This window comes from Phyllostomus hastatus, unplaced genomic scaffold, assembly GCF_019186645.2.
Source record: "Phyllostomus hastatus isolate PE091 unplaced genomic scaffold, TTU_PhHast_1.1 phas_contig_64, whole genome shotgun sequence".
In the NCBI taxonomy this organism is placed as follows: domain Eukaryota; kingdom Metazoa; phylum Chordata; class Mammalia; order Chiroptera; family Phyllostomidae; genus Phyllostomus; species Phyllostomus hastatus.
In genome coordinates, this window is record NW_025333928.1 from 10,693,283 (window position 1) to 10,707,297 (window position 14,015).

At 50.3% G+C, this 14,015-nt stretch overlaps 1 protein-coding gene across 1 annotated transcript in view; it reads left to right on the plus strand.

Moving 5' to 3' along the window:
* Positions 1 to 14,015, plus strand: part of GTF3C1 (general transcription factor IIIC subunit 1) — a 75,849-nt gene that overhangs the window by 42,965 nt on the left and 18,869 nt on the right. The window contains exons 16-24 of the mRNA XM_045848849.1: positions 245 to 390; positions 3,857 to 3,954; positions 4,436 to 4,532; positions 4,647 to 4,824; positions 7,851 to 7,992; positions 8,357 to 8,492; positions 8,952 to 9,033; positions 9,152 to 9,340; positions 12,573 to 12,730. Coding sequence (XP_045704805.1) covers positions 245 to 390; positions 3,857 to 3,954; positions 4,436 to 4,532; positions 4,647 to 4,824; positions 7,851 to 7,992; positions 8,357 to 8,492; positions 8,952 to 9,033; positions 9,152 to 9,340; positions 12,573 to 12,730 — 1,226 coding nt within the window. The remainder of the gene's footprint in view (positions 1 to 244; positions 391 to 3,856; positions 3,955 to 4,435; positions 4,533 to 4,646; positions 4,825 to 7,850; positions 7,993 to 8,356; positions 8,493 to 8,951; positions 9,034 to 9,151; positions 9,341 to 12,572; positions 12,731 to 14,015) is intronic.

Genomic DNA, 14,015 nt, shown 5'->3' on the forward strand with positions numbered 1-14,015 from the left:
CCCAGGGCGGGCAAGCAACAGCGGGGTTCAAAGGGGAATGGTGATGGGTCCTTGTCCTTATCACCTGAACTGGCAGAATACCCACACTGCCCTGATCAAAATAATGACATAATCCAAACTTTCTGAACCTCTGGGCTTCCTGCCTAAGGAGTAGTGTTGTTGAAGTTCATGGTTAAGAGAACCATAACCTACTAGGAGGTGACACCATCATCATGACTTGACCCCATCTCTGATTTTCTCCTAGTGTATGTGGACGAAGCCTTGTGGACGCGCTTTGTCCCTCCCATCCCAGTCCACCGGGACTTTGGCATCGGCTGGGCTCTCGTTAGCGACTGTCTCCTCTGCCTACCCCTCTCCATCTTTGTCCAGATTGTGCAAGTCAGCTACAAGGTATCGGTGACTCCCAAGCAATCATAGGGCCTGGCCTCAACTCCAGGCCGGGAGGCCTGCACTCACCGGTCAGGTGAAAATACTTCAGGACTTGGAGTTGCCTAGATGGGCGGGTGGGTGGGTGGATGGATGGATGAGAGATAGGAGATTGGATAGATGGTTGGTTGGTTGGTAGGTCAAAGACTTGTTCTTCTAGATAGATCAGTCATCAGAAGGACAAATAATTACGATGTAACAATAAAATATGATTTTAAAAATTTGGTAAATACAGAAAAAGGAGATAACAGAAGTTGCCCCTAACTTCATCACTCAGAGCTATCACTGCTAGTGTTCTGAGTACATTTTCTTCTAGCCTTTGTTTCACAGGCTGTGTTTGTGTACACGTGTGTGTCTGTGTGTATGAGGGTTCTCTCTTTTAAAAAACTGAATTGAGATTATACCGTATTTACTCTTTTACCTGTTTTTTTCCACTGAACAATGTATTGCATTTTCTACATCATTAAGTTTTAACTTGGTATTAAGTAAATTCCTTCTTATTCATATACCCTAATTTAATTAACCAATCCTCTATTCTTGGACAATTAAATTCCAGTTTCTTAGTATTACAAATGACATGTGGCAAATACCTTTCAGTACACATATTCATGGGGAGCTCCAAAGTTTTTTAGTAAGGGTAGGAATAGAATCACTGGCTTCGGGGGGAATCAGCATTCTTCGTTTTGTTGTTGTTGTTGTTGTTGTTTTTACTTTAAATAATTTTTTATTTTTAAATTACAGTTGGCCTGCAATATGATGTTAGTTTCAGGTGTACAGCCCAGTGTTTAGGTATTACATAACTTACTAGGTGATCACCCCTATAAATGTAGTACCCATCCATCATCATACATCGTTATTATAATGTTGACTGCATTCCCTATGCTGTACTTTGCATTCCCTTGACTGTTCAGTAACTGTCAATTTGCACTTTTTAATCCCTTCACCTTTTCCACCTGTCTCCCAAGTCCCCCTTCCACCTGGTAACTGTCAAAATGTTCTCTGTATCTGTGAGTCTGTTTCTCTTCTGCTTGTTCACTTACTTTGTTTTTTAGATTCCACATGTAAGTGAAATCATGGCATTTGTCTTCCTCTGACTTATTTCACTGAGCACAATACCCTGTAGGTCCATCTATGTTGTTGCAAAGGGCAAGATTTCATTCTTTTTTATGGCTGAGCATTCCACGGTATGTATGCACCACTTCTTTATCCACTCATCAGTTGACGGACACTTAGGTTGCTCCCTTATCATGGCTGAATAATGCCGCAGTGAGCACAGGAATGTGTATGTCTTTATTTGATTTAGTGTTCTGGATTTCTTCAGATAAATATCCAGAAGTGGAATTGCTGCGTCCTTCTTCATCTCTTGTTATATAGCCTTTGTTTTAAAGTCCATTTTGTCTGGTGTTAGTACTGCTACCCCAGCTTTTTGTCTGTTTCCATTTTCATGAAATACCTTTTTCTATCCCTTTACTCTCTGTCTGTGTGTCATTTGATCTGAAGTGTCTCTTGAAGATAGCAAATGTAAGAGTTTTGTTATTCAGCCTCTGTAAGTCTTTTTTTAGAGAGGGTGGGGAGAGAGTAGAAAGGGATAGAGATATCTGATGTGTGAGAGAAACATCAACAAGTTGCCTCTCGCACACCCCCAACCAGGGACCTGGCCCACAACCCAGGCACATGTCCTAACTAAGAATCGAACTGGCGACCCTTTAGTTTACAGGCCAGCACTCAATCCACTGAGTTACACTATCTAGGGCTCCATATGTCTTTTTCTTGTAGTATTTAATCCATTGGCACTTAAAGTAATTGTTTCTATGTATTAGGTAGAGCTGCTATGTCTCCCAGGCTTGGTAGAGTGGCCTAATGTAGCAGGTGTCCCGAAGTGTCTAGTGGCACAGCCTCCCCCTCAGTCACCCAAGCTGGAGACTTCTCATGTACCCACCACATGTGGGCTGTGTGCCCCCTCTTATTAAAGTTAAGCCTTGTGTACTGTTGGCACCGCAGTAGGAGGGAATTACCCCCAGGCTGATGGCTGCAAGGACTGGCTGCCACCACCATGGAGGATCAGCACTGCAGGAGCTGACCCCACAGAGCAGGACTTTGTTCAGCAGGGCTCTGGTGCCTGCTGAGTCTGCTCCTTGGGGGTGTCACTTGTACAGGTGGTTGGGTGACGCTTGGATGCCGTCTGAACCTGTCCACCAGGTACACTGGCTCTGGGGCCTCCTGGGAGGTGCAGGCCAAGGTCAGCTGCCACTTGTGCTGGGCCTGGAGGTGCCCAGGAGAGGCCAAGCTAAGAACCAAGGTCCACTGCCACTAGTCTCAGATCTGGGGCCACTTAGCAAGAGATACAGAGTATGCTGAAACCAGATGCTACATGTTTAATGGATTTTAGGAAAGTATGAAGCATGAACCAAGAGAGGCCGATCATATGGAAAAGGCACTGGAATCAATTTGGGTGGGCCCACAAGTTGGGTGGGGCGGGGTCTCAGCAAATGACCAGGGCAGTGCAAACAGTGTGAGCCAGGTTGAAGAAGACTCAGATATGGCGCCCTACCTGCCAGCTCTGGGGTGGAGAGCCTCTGCCAGCACTTTTGCCTGGGAGAAAGCTGACCCTACAACTCTTACCCTGATGCCAGATACTTCAGTTTCTTCCTGTGTGTCCTGGTGTCTTTCCAACTACTGCCCTGGCACTGGAGCTCAGAGCAAGTGAGTCCAATTAAGTCTGTGCGTGGGCTCTTGACGAGGAGTGCCCGGGACTCCAGAAGCCCATCCTCTCGCCCGGCCATAATCCCAGCCAGGTTTTACAGTCAGAAGTCATGTGGACTTCTCAGCACCGGAATCCTGGGCTGGGGGCTGATGTGGGGCTGGGACCCCTCCCTCCTCAGGTGAAATACCACAGCTGAAATATCCCTCCCAGTTTTTCTCCACCACGTGTGGGTGTGGAACCAACCCGTTCTGCATCTCCGCCACCCCAGCGTGGCAGCTTTTTTATATCCTTAGTTGTAGGACTTCTGTTCAGCTAGACTTCAGGAGGTTCTGAGTGATGGTTGTTTTATAGTTTACTTGTAATTTTGATGTGGTTGTGGGAGGTCCCAAGTACTGCATTTACCTATACTTCCATCTTTTGTCTTTTTTCAATATAAATGAATCTATGTCCATGTCATCCCCGAGAGGTTTTAGCAGTTCGTGTGCCCAGCAGCAGCATGTGAGGGCACCTGTTGCTTACACCCAGCAGTTTGGTAGATGGGGTGACAAGACTGAAAGCAGAGGTGTGGGAAGTTTGGGGACAGCAGGAAGGAAGGGGGTGCCATCACCATGGGACCGATGGGCAGGTTCTGAGATGCTGCAGCCCAGAAAAGAACAGTGTTTTTTCACAATTCTTGCAATTCACTCTGGTCTTAAGGGTGAACTAAACCTGAAAATCCCCTCACAGGTGGACAACCTTGACGAGTTTCTGAATGACCCCCTGAAGAAGCACACACTGATTCGCTTTCTTCCCAGGCCCATCCGGCAGCAGCTTCTGTACAAGAGGTGAGGGTCCCAGCAAGCTCCATGAAGTTAGGGCTCTGCATAGTCGTTTCCCAGGGAGAGGAAGGGTGTCTGCCGTGCCACTTGTAAAGACTCAAGGTTTTCATTCATTTAGCTACCTGTGAGCCTCCTAGATAAAGCCAGGGTAAATGAAGTGTGGGCTGGTAAATTGTATTACTTCATTTCAAGGTTCTTTTAAAGTAAAATCTGATAAAGACTTCAAGTATAACTAGTATGGTTTTGTCCTTGTTACATTTTTGTTCTGATCCAAACCCCCAGTGGAGAACCGATGCTCCAGTGCCCTTGCTGGCTGCCGGGGGAGGGGTTCTGGGCCTCAGTGCAGCGTGGGCCCGAGGCCTGTCCTCCAGGTCCGCCAGCTGGAAGAGGGGAGGGTAGCGAGGTGCGTGCCTCACCCCAGATGCACGTCTCCCAACCACGGCTGAGAGTGTGGTGTGATTGGGTGCTGCCCGCCCCTATTTTCCAGGCGGTACGTGTTCTCCGTGCTGGAGAGCCTTCAGAGGCTGTGCTACATGGGGCTGCTACAGTTTGGCCCCACAGAAAAGTTTCAGGACAAAGATCAGGTAACATCTTTCAAGCCCAAATGGAGGAGGTCCTGACTGTTATGCAGTGTCCAGACAGCTAACCCGAGGCTAATTCTGAGGTTCTCCCCTCACCCCATCCCTGTCTCCTTGTAGGTCTTCATTTTCTTGAAGAAGAATGCGGCCATCGTTGACACCACCATCTGTGACCCACATTACAACCTCGCCCGCAGCAGCCGGCCCTTCGAAAGGCGTCTTTATGTCCTGGACTCAATGCAGGATGTGGAAAACTATTGGTTTGATCTGCAGTGCGTCTGCCTCAACACCCCTTTAGGTACCATCTCTCTCTGCTGGGCCTCACTGCTTCCCTCCTTTCTGTGGGATAACTGGAGTTGGAGCTAGGAAAGACCTCGCCTCGTTTTCAGGCTGCTCTCCGGGAGCCTGGAGTCGAGTGGTAGGCCTTGAATGGGGAGGGGTCCTAGTCCCCTCACCCCAATTAAGCCCAAGCAACTCCACCTGGTCTTTATGTGCGTGTTCATTCAGCAGGTATTCGAACCCCTTGGTGTGTCACTTCATGTGCCTGACCGTGAGCAATGAGAGCATACCTTATCCCTGCCTTCATGAGACTCTGTTCTCATGGAGAAGACACACACACACACACACACACACACACACACACACACACCACACAGACCCAGGCTGTGAAGAGCGCTGCGGAGCAAATAAACAGGGCGAGGGCACTCAGGGCGATGAGTCGAGGGCATCGGAATGGGTGCTCAGGAGCGGCCTCTCTGAGAAGGAGACAGTTGAGCTGAGTTCTAAAGGCTGAGGCTGAGCTAGCTGTGCACAGAGCTGGGGGAGAGCCTTCCAGGCAGGGGACGGCAAGTGTAGAGGCCCCAAGTGTGGTTGGGGAAGCAGAAGAGGCTGGCATGCATGGGAAGGGGAGTAGCAGCTGAGATGAGGAAGGGGCAGAAGCCAGACTCCAGAGACTTTGCAGGGCACAGTCAGCTGCTGGGTTTGTTCTAAGAGCAGGGAGATCATCTTGGGGGTGTAAGCAAGGAGTAACAAAATCGCTTATGTCTTTTTAAAAGAGGGGTTTTTTTTTGTTTTGTTTTGTTTTTGGAGAGGGGAGAAGGGAAGGAGAAAGGGGGAGAGAAACATCAGTGTGAGAGAAGCATCAGTCACCTCTCGTACACGCTCCAACCAGGGACTAAACCTGCAGCGCAGACGTGTGCCCTGACCAGGAATCAAACCTGCGACCTTTTGGTTTGCAGAACGACATCCAACCAACTGAGCCACACCAGTCAGGGTCGAGATCACTAATGTCTTTCAGAGCTCGCCCTGGAGAACAGGCAGAGGGGCACAAGAATAGGCTCAGAAAGGCCAGTTAGGGGCTGTGACTCGTGTCCAAGAGAGAGTGTGTGTTGACGATAGTGACAGAGGGGACAGACTGGGCGGGAGAACTGCCAGACCTGCCGGTGGGGGCCGGGGGCGAGTGGGGCTTCGGGTGAGGCCTTTGCCTTCATTCACTCCCTCTCCCCAGAAGGTTCCCCAACCCGTGCTCACCCTGCAGGTGGCCACACCTACTCCAAGTGTCTCCTCTTCCAGCGTCTTTGCTGTCATCCTCTTATTTCATTCTATGGATTTCTTGAGCACAGGAAATGTGGCTACTACCCCATGGTGTCTCAGAGTGTCTGTGCCCAGCGGCTCCTACAAATGCTTATCCAGTGAGTGGAGGGTCTGCGATGTTAAAGGGCCTCCAGTCCAACATTCTGTCCTTGAGGCCAGTTTTCATCTGGTCTTTTCTTGCTGCTTCTACCAGGAGAAGAGGGGTGGGCATTCACTTGGAACCCAGGAGAGGACCCTGGCCCTCCTCCTCCTGTCACAGAGCTGCAAGGTCAGCATTGCACGTTGATTTTCGAGCAGCAAGGCTCACGCACTGTTCGGTAGAACTGCTCGGTGCCAGCAGGGTAGCAAGCACCGGGTACTTAGAGCCTTCAATGGGTCCAGGCAGTTTAAGACGTTACGTTTCACAGACTCCTCTGGCATTCATTAGCAAAGAAGGCTTTTACCATTAAAGATTTTTAAAGTTCTCTAATTCCTCTGCATTTTATACCTAGATAATAATTTCTGAGCCAGTATGTTACTTGCATCAAAGCTTTTCAGACTTGACAGTTAGTGAATCCATCCATCTCTTTTAGTGTTCACGAGCAGAAATGTGGAAGACTTATTGAATCCATTAATCAGGCCTTGATCGTCTCTTCATTTAGCAAACATGGGAGGGGTTCCGCCCCGAGGACTGAGGGAAGAGTACCGGATAAGAAGGCATAGGCGTCCTGTAGAGTGGGGGCTCCGGCACACCCGAGTGTGCGGGCAGCCCCTGGGGCCTCTGAAACACAAACCGCAGGTCCCAGGCAGCACCCCGGACTCAGCAGACCTGGGCTGGCCTGAACCTGCATTTCTCATGAGCAGCATGTGATGCACATGGGAAGCACGGCATGAAGTCTCCCTGGGGTCAGCCGTCTGTTCAAACACATGGCTGTGGACAAGCTCTTTGTAACCTCCAACCTTAGAACAGTGTGTTTCATAGTGTCTTTCTTTCTAAACTGGGAACACCACCACCGCCTTGTGGGCTGAGGCGAAGCTTGACTCAGAAGGCTCTGTAAAGTGGGCCGAGAGGTGGGGGTCGTGGCCTCTCCCCACCGCCCCTCCCCCACCCAGGCCCAGGTCTCTAGAAGAGCATGTTATGAGAGGGTCCTTAACAGTGCAAATTATCATAACCTTCCTTTCCTTACAAGAAATGCAATTTTCTTTATTGGGCAATAACTAAACGTGATTGCTCCATTAAATGAATGCACCTCTTGGGCACTCAGGAAACATCTGGCTGCTCAGAGGGAAACTGTGGTGCTGCATCCTCCTGCCTGTCCAGGTCCTTGCTGACCCGGACCCCTGCAGCCACAGCCAAGTGCAGTCCTTTTCATCTCCTGCTTCCCCTGTGCTGGTGCACAGCAAGTCCTCGGGGCTCCTCCCACCCCCACGCCCCCAGGAAGAAGGCACGGGGTTTCTCTGCTCATGACTCCCCTGGCCTCCTGGGCTCTTCGTTGCCTGCTGGCCACCCGCATTAATAGTGTCCACCCTGAGTACACACCCTTTCCTCAGTTCACCCGTCACTGTTTAACTCTTCCTTTTGCTCTCTCTGATACCTTTTAATTACAAGGCGTTTTGTGCAGAAAGGTTCTACTAGTTTGAGACCCTCCTCTGGTTGGGGCCCCCACACAGAAAGGGAATTCACTCTTCCCTGGCCACCCAGCAACACATGGTGGCTCCCCAGGACCACAGCAGGACTCCTTGGTTTTCCAGGTGTGGTGCGCAACCCGCGCGTCAGGAAGAGCGGCAGCCCAGACCAGGGCAGCGATGACAAGGGCAGTCTGCAGAAGGAGCAGGAGAGTGCCATTCACAAGCACAATCTGGAGCGCAAGTGTGCCATGATGGAGTACACCACGTGCGTCCCCACCCCACCTGCAGGGTGCAGCGATGCTCCCCCCGTAGGGTCCAGCTCCTCTGTGTCGGGCTTCAGGTGGCAGGCCAGGAGTGCTGGCATCCCCAAGCCTGCAAACTGGTGGCCACCAGCCACGTCTGGTCCCAGCCAAACCTTGCCTTTTTTCAAAACGTTTTAAAAAAAAATAGTTATCAAAGTTCAAAAACTGGGAGTTTTACATAAAAATCTGAGGTTTAGTCAAGTTCTTCACTTCTGTCAACTATTTTTCTTGGAAGGTAGAAGTTGTGGAAAATAACCACCCCCACACCAGGGGCTATCGCTTCAGCTCCGAGGAGAGCTCGTGTTCTGTTTACTTCCTGTCTCTCAGGGGCAGCCGCGAGGTCGTGGACGAGGGCTTGATCCCTGGAGACGGTCTGGGAGCCGCTGGGCTTGATTCCAGTTTCTATGGACACCTAAAGCGCAACTGGATCTGGACCAGCTATATCATCAACAAGGCCAAGAAGGTGAGCTTTTGAGGTGTGGATGCCCATACCCCAGCCCCCACCCCAGGGGCCACCATCACCACATCCTCCTGTCCCTTTCCCAGCTCACAGTTTCTGAGTTGGTAAAATCAAAAGCGACCAGAGACACAAATATTTATTTCCATATGTATCAGAGGCCCATCAGGCCCCTTAAACACCTGCCTTGCTTGTTTTTGTTTTTTTCTCAACTGATTCTAATTTAATCTGTGACGTGGACAAGTATTCCTTTATAAAGAAGAAAAGGAAGCCTGTGAGACAATCATGTGCAATAAGGGAGTGGCTGGGCAGGAGACCCTGCCCCCACTGGCCTCTTGGTGGTCACTGCCTGGCCACCCTGGGCCTCTCTGCCGGACACTCACACCCCCGGTGTGCCTGCAGTGCTGGGCTCCTGGGGGTTTGTGAAACCAAATGCTTCATTCCCATGACACGCCTGTCTTTTAGGAGAACACTGCTTCAGAGAACGGGCTCACAGTGAGGCTGCAGCCTTTTCTGTCCAAGCGCTCGCTGCCCCTCGGTGCTGGAGGTACGTGTGCTGGGGACACACCCCTCAGGGCCAGCACAGCTGCGCGCGTTTGTTTGGCTCGGCTCGTGGCCTCTGCGGAGCTCATCTCGAAATGCTTGTCTCCTGTGGTCCTTTGCAGACAGTGGCAGACTGAGCATCTGGGGAGAAGCTAGAGTGGGATCCGAGCTCCGTGTTGACAGGGGCGAGCAGTTTGAGGTTGACCAGGAGCCCATGCTGGACAGGAACCAGAGGGTGAGAGGTGGGAAGAGCCAGAAGCGGAAACGGCTGAAGAAGGACCCTGGAAAGAAGATCAAAAGAAAGAAAAAAGGTTATGATCATTTGCGTTTGCTAGGCCCTGTCTTTGCACGTTCTGGCTCAGAGACGCATAACAGTCTCACCGCAGCCGGGCCCGAGCACCTGATGTCGAGTGCTGGCCCTGTGGGATGGCCGAACTTCCCCAATCCAGGGGGCAGACAGAGGCCCTTGAATTTCCTGTAGGCTGCCCCCTGCTTTCTCTGTATTTTTTAGAGGTTATATCTATTTATCTTCTAGAGAGAGGGGAAGGGAGGGAGAAAGAAGGAGAGAAACATCAATGTGTGGCTGCCCCCCATGTGGCCCCGACCAGGGACCAGGCCCACAACCCAGGCATGTGCCCCAACGGGGAACCAAACCGGCAACCCCCTGGTTCACAGCCCACGCTCAATCCACTGAGCTACACCAGCCATTCTCTGTATTTTTTTAGAGCCTCTTCACTCATTAGCTGCCTCAGTAAAATTTCTAATTGCATCTCAACTGAAAAAAACCTTATCAAAAATTCTTAGCAAAATCCTCAATCATAACCAGCCCAAATCCTATTATTCTTTTGGTTTACCTTTTAATATCTACATTTGTGCTAATCAGGCCAGAGTTGAAGGTTTGTTATGTATTTAGATTAGAGCAGGGGTGTCAAACTCATTTTCACCCAGGGGCCACATCAGCCTCGAGGTTGCCTTCGAAGGGCCGAATGTAATTTTAGGGCTGTGTAAATGCAACTACTTAACTAGGGGCAAGGAGCTCGGCGCTGCTGCCGTGTAGAAACAAGGTGGAGGGTCAGATTTGGCCCTCAGGTCTTGTGTTTGCCACCTGTGGATTAGAGGAAAGACAGGATCATTTAAGCCTCAGATCTCATGAAGCTCCCAGGTTTGGTATGTTTCAGGTGGCCGTTTTGGATTCTTCCTCTGGACAGTATTACAGTGAAGGAGGGCAGCAGGAAGAGTGGTGTGTCTGTTTTTCAGACCACTTTTTATTTTACTAAAGTGGTCTATGTATTTTAACAGTGACCTGATAGCTAGCTATTTCAGATGAAAACAACAGTCAGCTGCAGCTTGAGCTCCACCAGCAGCTCAGTGACATCAAACGCCTAACTGAACAAAAGGTGTTCCAGACTCTCAACAGTAATCTACAATGGCTGAACCCTAAAAACTGGTTTGATGGACTGAATTTACAAGTTTGGGTTATGGCAGCCCTTGGGTGCATCCTTGTTTTAATTCTTATTTGTGCTTTGCGATGTATATGAAAGTTGTTTTCTTGGGATCGCATTCAAAAACAGCAAATAGTAGGTTTCACAAGCTTAACAACCACAAATGATTTTAAAAACAAAAAAAGGGGGAGATGTTGGGAACCGCCCTGCCTGGTATCAGAAGCTGTAACCCCCGCCAAGGCTCAGGCTGAGGGAATGACCTTGGACCATAAGCCAGCAAGGAGACAAAAGCTTATCTTCCTGGCAGGAGCGCTGCTTCTGCTCCTTTTACTTCACCACCCTACCTGGCCCCCAATGCTTGGTCGGTTAGCCAATGACGGGTAAGGTTCCCCAAAGGGGGAACTACCTAAGACAGGCACGATCACATGGGAGGCCCCCAAGGAAGGACTTTGGGGGCTACAGCAAAAGGGGGTGATGAACCCTCGCCCCTTGGCTTTGACAAAAGCCTGAGTCCTCATCGTCTGGGAGAAAATCTCCTAATCTCTTGGCTGCCTTACTTCCTTGCTCCACCTAAGCCTGAAACAATGACAGAGGGTGGTGCAGCCCTGTGCTGGAAAGGGCGGGTTCCCCGGGTGATCAGGCCTAAGAAAGAATATGTAAAATCCTGTGAAACCTGCTTTGTTTAGAATGCTCTCAACTGAATGATAAGGGTCCAAGGAAAAAGTAAGTTTGTTCCTCAAAGTTTTACAGCTCTTTAGCTATCTGACCCTCATTCAAAATAGACCCTCAGAGTTCCTTGTTATCTATTGTTTGATCCTTACTTCCTGGCAATGATTAATGAGCTTTACCTGAATTCTTATGCAAACGAACCCAATAAAAGCCTGCTCGGGTGGGAGAACAGGGCGTTCTCCCCTACGGAGGGCGGTTGAGGAGCTCCCCACTAGAGAGAGTGGCTGTTCCGTTCCTATTTCCCCACAGGACCTGGTTGTTTCTGTGTATGTTTTTCTTGTGTTTCAACGAGCCATCCGCAGCATTCCGAGGTCACTGCCAGTTGGTGGCCACACCAGAAACCTGTTTTGAGTGGTTTATTTGGCCAGTATTTATAACAAACAGCCTTGTGTCCATTGCCTATCATTTTGGCTCACAAAGACCTGAATTCTTTACAAGGCAAAATACAGTTGTGGTGTCTCTTTGAATCCAAATTGTCCTGCCCTGTTTTTCTTCTGCCTTAATTTGGAAGATCACTAACAGTCTTTTAGAACTGGCAGTGGCATATGGTGTCTACCTTATGAAACTGCTGTCAGTCTCCCCGCCACCCAGGGAAGGAGACCTTGAAAAACCTAGTGGTTACAAGCTCAAGTTCAAGTCCTTGGTCTGCTACTTAGTTGTGTGACTTTGGACAAGTTGCTGTATCATGCTGTGTTTTAGACCCTGCAATTACAAAAACAGGGGTAATAACTACATCTTTCTTATAGGGTTGTTGCAAAGGATTGTTTTAATTAATGTTGACATATATAAAAGGCTTAAAACAGTGTTTGGCACATAATAAATAATTCCATAATGTTAGTGACTATTATTTTTCACTTAGTAGCTGCCGTGTGCCAAGCGCTGCACTAGATGTTTCAGTCTCGTTCAACCTTCAAGGCAGCCCCACCGATGGGCCTTGTTCCCGAGGTGCACCAGAGTTCCCACGACATCTCTGAGGTTGCAGAGCAGCAGACTGGGGCGGGGGGAGGGGGCACCCCTTGGGCAAACGTGCCCTGAGCCTGCTCCACAAGCCCCTGTGAAGGTTCCTGGAAAGGGCATAGCACCACAGTAGGAAAAGTGGAGAGTGGCGGGTAACTAACAGGAGACTGCATTCAGGCTGCCCAGTCCCTCAAGGTGAAATTCACCGAAGGGAAATGATGGCGGCCATGGAAAAATTGCCAGGAAGGGCTGAGTCTTTTGTGGCTAGTTGTATAGCTTCTGGACACAAGGGGATTCTGGTAACTGGTACCCTTGGTCAAGTTTTGCTAGCTGGGCAGGGACCTCCCCTTCTCCAGAGTGCCAGCTGCAAACCAGGTGCTGGAGGCGCCCTCCCTTCTCCCCTCGGTGTTCTTAGAAGAGCCCCAGGAAGAAAAAAGCAAAAGCGTGCGTTACCACGACGAGGCGGACCAGAGCGCCCTGCAGAGGATGACCCGGCTGCGCGTCACCTGGTCCATGCGGGAAGACGGGCTGCTCATGCTCTGCCGAATCGCCAGCAACATCCTCAATGCCAAGGTACTCGGCCCACCGGTCCCCTGCTCCTTCCAGCTGATTTGCTTGCCCCTCTCTCAGGGAGCTCTTTCCAGTACAACCCCCACGGGAGGCTTGTGGCCTCTCTCATCTCATCTACTGTGGCCCCTGGGGAAAGTATTTCCCAGAATCTTACATATTAATACCACTCCAGTGTTTGCGCATTTCTTTCCAGCCTTCAGCCCATGCTTACAACTCTTTGCCTGGCTGCAGGCAAAGCAGACCAAAGCCGTTCTGTCTTCACCTTTCCTGTTCCACTGCTCCCACCCTCACATGCTTAAAAAATTCTGGTTTCTCCTTCAGTAGCTGCTTATCACCTCTAAAAAGACTTCATTGGTCCTGTCAAGTGGAAGTAATCACTGTGTTCTCCCTCTGTCCCTCGGACAGATACTTTTCATGCTGCTTCTGTTGCCTCTGGCACCTCTTGGCCCACTGGAGTGGCGCTCCTCAAGGCAGAGAGACTGGTTTTCCTTGCCGTAACCCCCAGCATGGTGCCTACCACGCCGTAACCATCCAGTCGGTATTTACGGAGCAGTGTGGAATGGTGCAGTGGCCGAGGCCTAACTCTCCCCCTTCCTCATGGTTCACTCTTCCACCTGCCACACCACAGTCCCTCACACTCGTATGTCCTGTGGGCCTGTGTCCCTGGATCCCTGGTGGGTGGAGAGGGCCTTGCTCCCTGTTTAGCAGACTCCCTTTATCTTCTGATATCACTGCCTCTAAGAAGGTTCTGCAGCCTGAACCAGAGTTCATCTCCTCACCATGTTCCCCAAAGCAGCCTCGCTGACTCGTGGTCTGTTTGTTCTCGCCGCTTGTGCTGGTCTCATCTCCGCTGCGTGTGGCACGGCAGGGGGGTGGCCCAGGTGGGCGAATGTCTCCTCCGGGTGGTTCACAGAAGCCAGCAGAAGAGCGAGCTTCCCCATCATCCAATCCAGAGACTTTTGCAGGTAGTAATACTTCTAGGCAGATAGGTTAGGCAGCTGCTCGAGGGCCCCTTTGGTGTTTCCTGTTCTCAGCAGCGGCAGCCAAGAGAAGTCCACTTAGATGTCCTGTGCCAGGATGCTCTTTGCCAAAGGCTCTTTAGATCCCTTTTCTCGACCATCTTCCCAGATTCTCTCACCCTTCAGCCCCTCCTAAATTCCAACCCAGTCCCTTCTCCAAGGAAGCACCTAGGGGGACTGCTGCTGTCCCCAGTGTGTGTTCTCTGCCTCTATAATGGGTGTTTTATCAAGGGGGGTCAGGGTATGTCCCCCACCCACCCTGGATGCAG